This window comes from Panulirus ornatus, chromosome 29, assembly GCF_036320965.1.
Source record: "Panulirus ornatus isolate Po-2019 chromosome 29, ASM3632096v1, whole genome shotgun sequence".
NCBI classification, from domain to species: domain Eukaryota; kingdom Metazoa; phylum Arthropoda; class Malacostraca; order Decapoda; family Palinuridae; genus Panulirus; species Panulirus ornatus.
Window position 1 is genome coordinate 15722112 of NC_092252.1, and position 12500 is coordinate 15734611.

General features: G+C 50.9%; 1 protein-coding gene across 2 annotated transcripts in view; it reads right to left on the reverse strand.

The window, feature by feature from the left end:
* Rhp (GTP-Rho-binding protein rhophilin) overlaps positions 1 to 12500 on the reverse strand; it is a 117317-nt gene that overhangs the window by 38652 nt on the left and 66165 nt on the right. For both annotated transcript variants that reach the window (XM_071679304.1, XM_071679305.1), the window contains exon 2: positions 5496 to 5611. In XM_071679304.1, coding sequence (XP_071535405.1) covers positions 5496 to 5611 — 116 coding nt within the window. The remainder of the gene's footprint in view (positions 1 to 5495; positions 5612 to 12500) is intronic.

A 12500-nucleotide genomic window follows, 5' to 3' on the forward strand; every position in this document is an offset into this window, starting at 1 on the left:
AGGGGAACACACATACTGTACGGGGAAAACATAATGTATGGGGGGGAACACTAAATGTACGGGGAAAACATAATGTATGGGGAGGAAACATTAAATGTACGGGGGAAACACCCACCTAATGTAGAAGAGATACAGCCGATGTAAGGGGAACACACATACTGTACGGGGAAAACATAATGTATGGGGAGGAAACATTAAATGTACGGGGGAAACACCCACCTAATGTAGAAGAGGTACAGCCGATGTAAGGAGTACACACCTAATGTACGGGGAAAACATAATGTATGGGGAGGAAACATTAAATGTACGGGGGAAACACCCACCTAATGTAGAAGAGATACAGCCGATGTAAGGGGAACACACATACTGTACGGGGAAAACATAATGTATGGGGAGGAAACATTAAATGTACGGGGAAAACACCCACCTAATGTAGAAGAGATACAGCCGATGTAAGGGGAACACACATACTGTAAGTGGAAAACAATGTACGGAGACTGAAGGTAAACCACTAAACCTTGTATATCTCGCAGGTAAACCACTAAACCTCATATATCTCGCAGGTAAACCACTAAACCTTGCATACTCAGCAGCTTAAACGATAACTCCATCGACAACCGATATATAATGCCATGTCAACGAAAAGCACTCTGTAATGATTCTCTCTCTCTCTCTCTCTCTCTCTCTCTCTCTCTCTCTCTCTCTCTCTCTCTCTCTCTCTCTCTCTCTCTCTCTCTCTCTCTAGCCCTTGTCTTTCTTAGGTTGGAGAGAGAGAGAGAGAGAGAGAGAGAGAGAGAGATCTGCAAATACAGTCTGCTGTAATGTGAGGCAGAGACAACCAGTCTGTTTCTCTTCCTGGGGAATGATGGCTTTAACTAATGAATCCAGTGGCCAAATCCCCAACAACCATGATCATCAATGCATTCTTGAAACTCCACAGAAAACGCGACTCAGCCAGCCAGCCCCGCCTAACAACCACTGAAATCATTAATCTGAAATGACAGAGCGAGTACGCTGAAGCAGACGGCAAGAATGGATACTGGAGCATGTGTAACACAGATGGTAAGTACAGAAAGCTCAAACAAAACAACAAACGAATGGCATCCCTCCCCACTAGACTGGAGAGCAACGGGAGAACAAACACACGGAGCAAAGAACAAACAAAAACAAGCAGAAATACAAGCCACAAGATAACAAATGAGGACAACAGACTTGCTTAAACAAGGCCACTCCAGAGAACAGCTGATAGCTAGACATGTGATAAGGGCAGCACACACGATCATCCACACACAGAAGCAGACTCAGCAGACAAACGAAGGTGACGCAAACATCCACAAACAAACGCAGCAGCAGACACAATATGGTAACACACACACACACATCCATAAACAAAAGCAGCGCCAGCAGCAGCAGATACATGCCACAAACGTCCACAAACAAAAGCAGTAGCAGGCAAACAAGGGTAAAACATCCACAAAAATTACAGATAAACAAAAGCAGCAGGAGTTAAACAAGAGTGTATGGTGGTCAAGTGTCAATCAAGCAGGCAGTCCAGCAAGCAGGTAGAGGGAGGCCAGCAAGCAGGTAGTGAGGAAGGCTAGCAGGCAGGTAGGGACGGAGGCCAGCAGGCAGGTAGGGAGGGAGGCCAGCAGGCAGGTAGGGAGGGAGGCCAGCAGGCAGGTAGGGAGGGAGGCCAGCAGGCAGGTAAGGAGGGAGGCCAGCAGACAGGTAGGGAGGGAGGCCAGCAGGCAGGTAAGGAGGGAGGCCAGCAGACAAGTAGGGAGGGAGGCCAGCAGGCAGGTAGGGAGGGAGGCCAGCAGGCAGGTAGGGAGGGAGGCCAGCAGGCAGGTAGGGAGGGAGGCCAGCAGGCAGGTAGGGAGGGAGGCCAGCAGGCAGGTAGGGAGGGAGGCCAGCAGGCAGGTAGGGAGGGAGGCCAGCAGGCAGGTAGGGAGGGAGGCCAGCAGGCAGGTAGGGAGGGAGGCCAGCAGGCAGGTAGGGAGGGAGGCCAGCAGGCAGGTAAGGAGGGAGGCCAGCAGACAGGTAGGGAGGGAGGCCAGCAGGCAGGTAGGGAGGGAGGCCAGCAGGCAGGTAGGGAGGGAGGCCAGCAGGCAGGTAGGGAGGGAGGCCAGCAGGCAGGTAGGGAGGGAGGCCAGCAGGCAGGTAGGGAGGGAGGCCAGCAGGCAGGTAGGGAGGGAGGCCAGCAGGCAGGTAGGGAGGGAGGCCAGCAGGCAGGTAAGGAGGGAGGCCAGCAGGCAGGTAGGGACGGAGGCCAGCAGACAGGTAGGGAGGGAGGCTAGCAGGCAGGTAGGGACGGAGGCCAGCAGGCAGGTAGGGAGGGAGGCCAGCAAGCAGGTAGGGAGGGAGGCCACAGACAGGTAGGGAGGGAGGCAAATAGGATAGGGAGGGGGGCCAGCAGACAGTTTGGGAGGGAGGCCACAGGCAGGTAGTGGGGGGAGGCTACAGGCAGGTAGGGAGGGAGCCAGCAGGCAGGGTAGGGAGGGAGGGCCGCAGACAGGTAGGGAGGGAGGCCAGCAGGCAGGTAGGGAGGGAGGCCAGCATACAGGGAGGGAGGGAGGCCCGCAGGCAGGTAGTGAGGGAGGCTAGCAGGCAGGTAGGGAGGGAGGCCAGCAGACAGGTAAGGAGGGAGGCCAGCAGACAGTAGGGAGGGAGGCCAAGCAGGCAGGTAGGGATGGAGGCCAGCAGGCAGGTAGGGAGGGAGGCTAGCAGGCAGGTAGGGAGGAGGCCAGCAGCAGGTAAGGAGGGAGCCAGCAGGCAGGTAGGGACGGAGGCCAGCAGGCAGGTAGGAGGGAGGCCAGCAAGCAGGTAGTGAGGAAGGCTAGCAGGCAGGTAGGGAGGGAGGCCACAGGCAGGTAGGGAGGAGGCCAGCAGCAGGTAAGGAGGGAGGCCAGCAGCAGGTAAGGAGGGAGGCCAGCAGACAGTAGGGAGGGAGGCCAGCAGCAGGTAAGGAGGGAGCCAGCAGCAGGTAGGGAGGGAGCCAGCAGGCAGGTAAGGAGGGAGCCAGCAGCAGGTAGGGAGGAGGCCAGCAGACAGGTAGGGAGGGAGGCCACAGACAGGTAGGGAGGGAGGCCAGCAAGCAGGTAGAGGGAGGCCAGCAGACAGGTAGGAGGAGGCCAGCAGACAGTAGGGAGGGAGGCCACAGACAGGTAGGGAGGGAGCCAGCAGCAGGTAGGGAGGGAGCCAGCAGGCAGGTAGGAGGAGGCCAGCAGACAGTAGGGAGGGAGGCCACAGACAGGTAGGGAGGAGGCCAGCAGCAGGTAAGGAGGGAGGCCAGCAAGCAGGTAGTGAGGAAGGCTAGCAGGCAGGTAGGAGGAGGCCAGCAGACAGTAGGGAGGGAGGCCAGCAGACAGGTAGGAGGGAGGCCAGCAGACAGGTAGGGAGGAGGCCAGCAGACAGTAGGGAGGGAGGCCAGCAGACAGGTAGGGAGGGAGGCCAGCAGGCAGGTAGGAGGAGGCCAGCAGCAGGTAAGGAGGGAGCCAGCAGCAGGTAAGGAGGGAGCCAGCAGCAGGTAGGGAGGAGGCCAGCAGCAGGTAAGGAGGGAGGCCACAGGCAGGTAGGGAGGAGGCCAGCAGACAGTAGGGAGGGAGGCCACAGACAGGTAGGGAGGAGGCCAGCAGACAGGTAGGAGGGAGGCCAGCAGCAGGTAAGGAGGGAGGCCAGCAGACAGGTAGGAGGGAGGCCAGCAGACAGTAGGGAGGGAGGCCAGCAGCAGGTAAGGAGGGAGGCCACAGACAGGTAGGGAGGGAGGCCAGCAGACAGTAGGGAGGGAGGCCAGCAAGCAGGTAGTGAGGAAGGCTAGCAGGCAGGTAGGGAGGGAGGCCAGCAGACAGTAGGGAGGGAGGCCAGCAGCAGGTAAGGAGGGAGGCCAGCAGACAGGTAGGAGGGAGGCCAGCAAGCAGGTAGTGAGGAAGGCTAGCAGGCAGGTAGGGAGGGAGGCCAGCAAGCAGGTAGTGAGGAAGGCTAGCAGGCAGGTAGGGATGGAGGCCAGCAGGCAGGTAGGAGGGAGGCCAGCAAGCAGGTAGAGGGAGGCCAGCAGACAGTAGGGAGGGAGGCCAAGCAGGCAGGTAGGGATGGAGGCCAGCAGGCAGGTAGGGATGGAGGCCAGCAGGCAGTAGGGAGGGAGGCAGCAGGCAGGTAGGGAGGGAGGCCACAGACAGGTAGGGAGGGAGGCCACAGACAGGTAGGGAGGAGGCCAGCAGACAGTAGGGAGGGAGGCCAGCAGCAGGTAAGGAGGGAGGCCACAGGCAGGTAGGGAGGGAGGCTAGCAGGCCCTGTGGCCGATATGGCAACAGCGCGCGCGGAAGGCGCGTTAAACCCCCAAATTACCTGGGTCAGTTTAGCCTAAACTTCAGCACGCGGGAAGGCACGCTAAACCTACCTGGGTAAGTTGAGCCAGCTAATGTAGGCTAAAAACCGACATGAACTGGCTCAATCTAGGCTAACTACAACACGCGGGAAGGCACGCTAAACCTACCTGGGTAAGTTGAGCCAGCTAATGTAGGCTAAAAACCGACATGAACTGGCTCAATCTAGGCTAACTACAACACGCGGGAAGGCACGCTAAAGCTTATATGACTAGGATCATTCCAGCTTAAGTACGACAAGCGAAAAAAAGCCCGTCAAAGCTTATTTAACTTGGGTTGGTTTAGTTTTGAGCATACGGGTAGGCGCGTCAAATCGCAGCATTACTGGAGCCAGTTTTCCTAAACCACAATATGCGGGAAGGCCTGTTCTAATGACCATTTAGCCTCACTGCCACACACACACACACACACACACACACACACACAATGAAATATGTTGTCTATGTGTCGTCCGAGAAATGATGATCTTAAAATCATATTGATAACGAGTAACAATGTCTTCTTGGAATGCGTTTAGCCAAGGCATCAAGGAAAGGAAGGTGTTCAACAGGTAAACACTGGGAATACATGAAGCTGATCTGGTTCTATGGCTGGATTACGTGCGCTGCTTTGAAACTACAAATGTCTTGGAGGGTCACGCGAGTGCGGGTGAATAATCACATCCAGTCAGGTCTACTGGGTCGAGAGACGGAAAGGTTTTGGAGGCTTTGCTGAACACACAAGTTGAAATGGTTGAACTACGACGAAATAACATCATTGCCACAGAGGTTCGGATCCCCCTGTTAATACCTTAACACCAGTATTACAGAGGTTCTGATCCCCTGTCAACACCAGTATTACATGGGTTCTGATCCCCTATCAACACCAGTATTGCAGGGGTTCTGATCCCCTTGTCAACACCAGTATTACATGGGTTCTGATCCCCCTATTAACACCAGTATTACAGAGGTTCTGATCCCCCTGTTAACACCAGTATTACAGAGGCTCTGATCTCCCATCTTCACACCAGCATTACAGGGGTTCGGATCCCACTTGTCAACACCAATATTTCAGAGGTTCTGATCCCTCCTGTCAACAGCCCTCACTCAAAAAGGAAGAGCATGCAACACTCACTTATACAGGTTCTCAGCCCCAGCTCTGAGCATGAGCTCCTTGTTGATCTCCTGGTTCAGCTTGGAGCGACGATTCTGCAGCTTACCACGACACGTCTGTAGTCGCGGGTCCGAGCCCTGGAACGACATGGGAGAAGATATATATATATATATCATTAATACACCCGGCACCTGGGGCCCAAAAAGAGAGAGAGAGAGAGAGAGAGAGAGAGAGAGAGAGAGAGAGAGAGAGAGAGAGAGAGAGAGAGAGAGAGAGAGAGAGGTGTCTTCGTATGGTACAAGAATTAAAGACAGATCCAAAAGGCCCTGAAGACATCAATATTGTCGTAAGCTTAAAGGGTCGTACCCCCGGGGTCGTGCTGAAGGGTCGTATCGTTGTGCTCAAGGGATGAAGGACCTTATCATTCGCCATATACACGCCCATACACGCCTCACAACACTTATAGCACCTACGCCACACATACACCATCTACGCAACACATAAGGTGGCCAACTATATATATATAATAACAACAAGTCTATCATCATAAAACAATTGAATTCCATATAAAATCGCCAAAACTGTTTCCATCAACGTTCCAAAGTGTTCACCAGTGATAAGGATCCTACATTAGCTGGTTTTAAGCCACTTGGCACAACAGTACGACCCATTATCACGACGGGACGACCCTTGGGTATGATGGCCTGTCTTTATGCCCTTCATATCTCAAGAGATCTAGTTGAAAGTTGAGCCTATTCTGAGCAGACAGGGAAAAAGTTGTGACTATTTGGAAGAAATGATTATTGGTGCAATAGCGTCCATCTAGGACACGGTGATTGGGGCCACCTGTTATTACAACCATGAAAAAATGGGTGACCACCCCAAGTTTGCTCCTGGCCAAGTTTGCGTGCTCGTGGCCCAGTGGTTCCAGAAGTGATGTGAAGAGTTTATGGACGGGCGACAGATGGCAAGACCTTACCAGCCGACCATTGGTCGAATGAGCAACAAAGTACGGGAACGGGAAAAAAAAAAATATGGATACTTCAAACCAAAAGTGTTGCCGACATGTCTCTTGGTGGAGGTGGGAGACCAGGTAGGTCATGGCGAACGCAAGTGGGGGAACACCGTGCCCAGCTAACCTAACCCCTCTCCTCCAGGAGGTAGTCCAGGTGTCATTCAGACGTCAAGCAATAGGTCAAACGATGACGAGGCGAGGGTCAAGAGACCGACCCTGTAATAAGTCCGGAGAGAGAGAGAGAGAGAGAGAGAGAGAGAGAGAGAGAGAGAGAGAGAGAGAGAGAGAGAGAGAGATTCAGGCCATGCACCACCAGCACTCCAGTGCCTTGCTGCTGCTGGTGGTGAGGTGAGGTGCTTGCAGCGTACTGAAAGGTCAGGAAGGCCAAGCAAAGCAGGTGGTACCTTGCCATACACACACACACACACACACACACACACACACACACACATACTCATGGCTTCCTCGAGTGTGTGATACATCCTGGGTACGACGGGACGACCCTTGAGGACTATACGACTCTTGAGGACGAAAGTACGACCCTTGAGAACGAAGGTACGACCCCTGAGGACAAGCCTTGAGGACGAGGATACGACCCTTGAGGACGACGGCACGACCCCTTGGAGGCCCTTTTCGTACGTGACAGATGGCACGGAGGCGGCGGGGCGCGGCGGACGTGTCCATGTAAGCGCCGCCGTAGTTTTAGGCCTACAATACCACAGGCCTACCTGAGCTACCTGCTCCCTCTGACCCTCCACCACAACCACACACACGCTCTCTCCCTCCCTCCCTCCTACTCTCTCTCTCTCTCTCTCTCTCTCTCTCTCTCTCTCTCTCTCTCTCTCTCTCTCTCTACAAAGTCACAGTTTAACTTGCTCTCAGGGCGCGTCCCAGTCCTCCCTTCTCTCCCCCCCCCTGCCCCCCCAATCCAGGCTAATGACCAGTCAATTCGAACGAGTTTCCCCCGTCAAGAGGGAACAAAATTATTACGTTACTAACTGGTAGTTAGGACATCCTGCCTCGCTAACAGGACCAGTTAGTACATTCCACCTTACTAACAGGTAGAGTTAGTACACCTCACATTACTAAATGAGAATGTTAGTACACATCCACCTTACTAACTGGGAGAGTTAGTACACATCCACATTACTAACTGGGAGAGTTAGTACACATCCACATTACTAACTGGTAGAGTTAGTACACATCCATCTTACTAACTGGTAAAGTTAGTACACATCCACCTTACTAACTGGGAGAGTTAGTACACATCCACATTACTAACTGGTAGAGTTAGTACACATCCATCTTACTAACTGGTAAAGTTAGTACACATCCATCTTACTAATTGGTAGAGTTAGTACACATCCACCTTACTAACTGGGAGAGTTAGTACACATCCACCTTACTAACTGGTAGAGTTAGTACACATCCACCTTACTAACTGGGAGAGTTGGTACACATCCATCTTACTAACTGGTAGAGTTAGTACACATCACCTTACTAACTGGTAAAGTTAGTACACCCGACGTTACTAACTGGCAACACCAGCACACCCGTAACTTACTCACAGGTCATGTCTATGCATCTCACCTGAATGATAATGTAATATAACCAGTTATGTGTTCAGTTCAAAACGCTTTAAATATCTTTAACGAACTACCTACACACCTGTTCAACACTCGTCTTATCCACATACCTGACAGGTAATCTAACGTTTATATCAGCAATCTTGGTTCCTATCCACTACGTCTATCTACTTCAGAAATGCCTGACTATCCATCCAGGTAATGTGCTGACTATCCAGATACGAAGAATTCCAATACATCTACTCCTCCAGATAAAGAGAGACTTTTCCCTGAAACACACACACACACACACACACACACACACACACACACACACACATATATATATATATATATATATATATATATATATATATATATATATATATATATATATATGCTCATCCAACTCGTCCTCCATACATATAAGCATCTGTCTTAACCAAACATCTGTCGTTGGCTGCGTAGTTAGCTGGTTGGCTCGTTAGCTATCTGACGGGCTGGCTATTTCGTTCGTTCGCTAGTTTGCAAGCTGGCTAGTTAGTTGGAAGGCTGGCTAAGGAGATGGTTCGCTCGTTAGCTACCTGGTTGGCTTGCTAGTTAGATGATTGCCTGCCTAGGTAGCTGGTTGACTAGTTAGCTCGCTACTTAGTTGGCTAACTGACTAGGGCAGATGGTTCGCTCGTTAGCTACCTGGCTAGCTAGATAGCTGGTTGACTAGTTAGCTCGCTAATTAGTTGGCTTGCTGGCTAGGAAGATGGTTCGCTCGTTAGCTACCTGGCTGGCTGGCTAGTAAGATAGTTGCTTGGTCAGTTCAACATGAACCCACACAATACACGGACCCGGGCCTTCCGTTGTTCACCTTCAAGTCCCGGTACAAGAAACATGTTCCAATTTCAAGTTACATTTTCCAGGACTTACACAACGAGCGGCACATCCAGCCACCTAGTGTTAACAAGGCTGACCTGTGATAAGAAAAAATTGATATATACAATCCCTATTTCATCTCATCAATAAAGAAAAAAAAACTATGGATTTTGGTGGATTTACAATCGGATTTATCAAAATCAACTAATCCTCGGTATCATTTATTTACAGATTCATTTACAGGATTGATAATATTTAGTGTAAATGGTATTTACCAAAGGAGGAATATATATATATATATATATATATATATATATATATATATATATATATATATATATATATATATATATAAGGAGAATGTCGGACCGTTTCGTTCGGGCGAGGCAATACAACCTGTTTTTAAATCAAACTAAATCCGGTTCGTGACGCAGGAAATCTCTCTGTGTGTCATGTTGGTCATAATAAACGGAAAAAAACCTTTAAAAACGATTGTCTTATGTCAGAAACACTGGTTCGACCCCGTTCAGCACAAAGGTACGACTCTTGAGCGAGCACGACGGTACGACACCTTGAGCACGACGGTACGACACCTTGAGCACGACGGTACGACCCTTGAGCACGACGGTACGACATCTTGAGCATGACGGTACGACATCTTGAGCACGACGGTACGACACCTTGAGCATGACGGTACGACACCTTGATCATGACGTACGACACCTTGAGCACGACGGTACGACACCTTGAGCACGACGGTACGACCCCTTGGGTATGAGGGCTTGGCCCTCAAAATTTAGTTTCCAGTTGTCAAAAAATATAACCTTTTAAGCTATACTGTATATAGCTCTTAGGATCAATATAGACCTAAGCTATATATAACCCATGTTTCCAGCCCTCAAAATGTTGTATATATATATATATATATATATATATATATATATATATATATATATATATATATATATATATATATATATATATATGCGTAATCCATCTAACTCGAATTATTGCATGTAGCCCCACAGATATACAGAGGAATACAAAGAAAGTCAAAGAGCAGCAGACCATTGGGGTCCTTTCGAGGCTGTATGTGATGGTGGAAGACATCACAAACTCACATAACACTGGCCAAAGCATTTACGTCTTTGGAGTAGACCCAAGGACTCTTACCCTCGACCTTACTATGCAGCTGCATACGGTCCATAAAACCCTGAAACAACAGAGGCCAAAGGTTCCACGAATCATCCAGCTTCTGCAGACACCGAGTCTTAAGGATTTCCGCTGCCCTGGCACCTCCTTCGTGACCTGGGTAAGGTTGTTGGAGGGAGAGGACGTAAGAGCACGTTGCGCGCGGGGTTGGACTAACGGATATGGGGGAGGGGCAGGCGGCTTGGCTGCCTTCTCGAGAGTCGTGAGTGACCAACCGATGATGGGGTTTCGTGTTGACCCAAACGCCTCAAGTATAACATGCATCGCTGGGCCCCACCACCACCACACCTGTGCCGGCTACAGGCTACCGTTATGCACACACACACACACACACACACACACACACACACACACACACACACACACACACGAACACGCAAACCATACTGACCAGGCTACAATGGGAGCCGACCAAATTATACCACATGACCAACAAAGCTGATGAAGTGCGCGCGCCTCTCTCTCTCTCTCTCTCTCTCTCTCTCTCTCTCTCTCTCTCTCTCTCTCTCTCTCTCTCTCTCTCACACCAAGAATCCCTCATAGAAACAAACTATGAAGACCACAACAGCCTCGTCTCCGACACCGTCTACAATTCATTAAATTCACCTCATGTAACTTCATCTTCCCTCAGTGTGTGTGACCAAGCCCTTGGTGTTCGTCAGTGGCCACCTACCCCAGTGTCTGGTCCTGATCTGAATACAACACCCACATGGCCCTTTACACACAAAAAAAATAGGGCCTGTCAATGGTCGGAAAGTTGAACATACCTTGTTACCGTTGTAAATTCCGGCGGTGTAAACCATTCTACCCATTTACGACGGTACGACCCTTGAACACGAGGATACGACCCTTGAGCACGAAGGTACGACCTTTGAACACGAGGATACGACCCTTGAGCACGAAGGTACGACCTTTGAACACGAGGATACGACCCTTGAGCACGAAGGTACGACCTTTGAACACGAGGATACGACCCTTGAGCACGAAGGTACGACCTTTGAACACGAGGATACGACCCTTGAGCACTAGGATACGACCCTTGAGGTCATACGAGAGTGTCATGGCCAAGGATAACGCCATCATACCAAATGGTCCTAACGTCGTATATTATGGTCGTACCGTTGTGCGACCAGCAGCACGACACCTGACCCCCCAGACTACCAGTACACCACATGACCATCCACACCACCAGTACAACACCTGACCATCCACACCACCAGTACAACACCTGACCATCCACACCACCAGTACACCACATGACCATCCACACCACCAGTACAACACCTGACCATCCACACCACCAGTACACCACATGACCATCCACACCACCAGTACAACACCTAACCATCCACACCACCAGTACAACACCTGACCATCCACACCACCAGTACAACACCTAACCATCCACACCACCAGTACAACACCTGACCATCCACACCACCAGTACAACACCTGACCATCCACACCACCAGTACAACACCTGACCATCCACACCACCAGTACAACACCTGACCACCAGTACAACACCTAACCATCCACACCACCAGTACAACACCTAACCATCCACACCACCAGTACAACACCTGACCATCCACACCACCAGTACAACACCTGACCATCCACACCACCAGTACAACACCTGACCACCAGTACAACACCTAACCATCCACACCACCAGTACAACACCTGACCATCCACACCACCAGTACAACACCTGACCATCCACACCACCAGTACAACACCTGACCATCCACACCACCAGTACAACACCTAACCATCCACACCACCAGTACAACACCTAACCATCCACACCACCAGTACAACACCTGACCACCAGTACAACACCTGACCATCTACAGCTATACTCAGCAGGCGGAAGCTCTTGGCCTGGCCTTAGCTTGGTCAACAGTGCATGATGCAGTCGATGGCCTCAGCCTCCACTTGCCACAGCAGCAGCAGCAGCTGAACCACACACACACACACACACACACACACACACACACACACACACGTTACATCTGACTGTAACGTGTGATCACCACATACTGTGTTCTGGCCCGACCCTACCACACATCTGGTGTGATCTGACCACATACTGTCTCCTGGTGTCACCTCACCACACACTCACACGTCTGCTGGTGTGAACGCACCATGCGTTCATGTCTGCTGGCAAGCCCTCATGACTTCTCAATTTTTTTTTTTTCCCCTCCCTTCGCGTTTCAAAATACATTTCATGAAATTCTAACGACCTTAATGGTTGGTTATGCCCCCAAGTTATCTCGTATGATTATCTTGGTCATGGGTAATGACATAGTCCACAGGAAGTGGGGTTCACTCTGCTTGGCAGGGTGGCGCTAACTGATTATA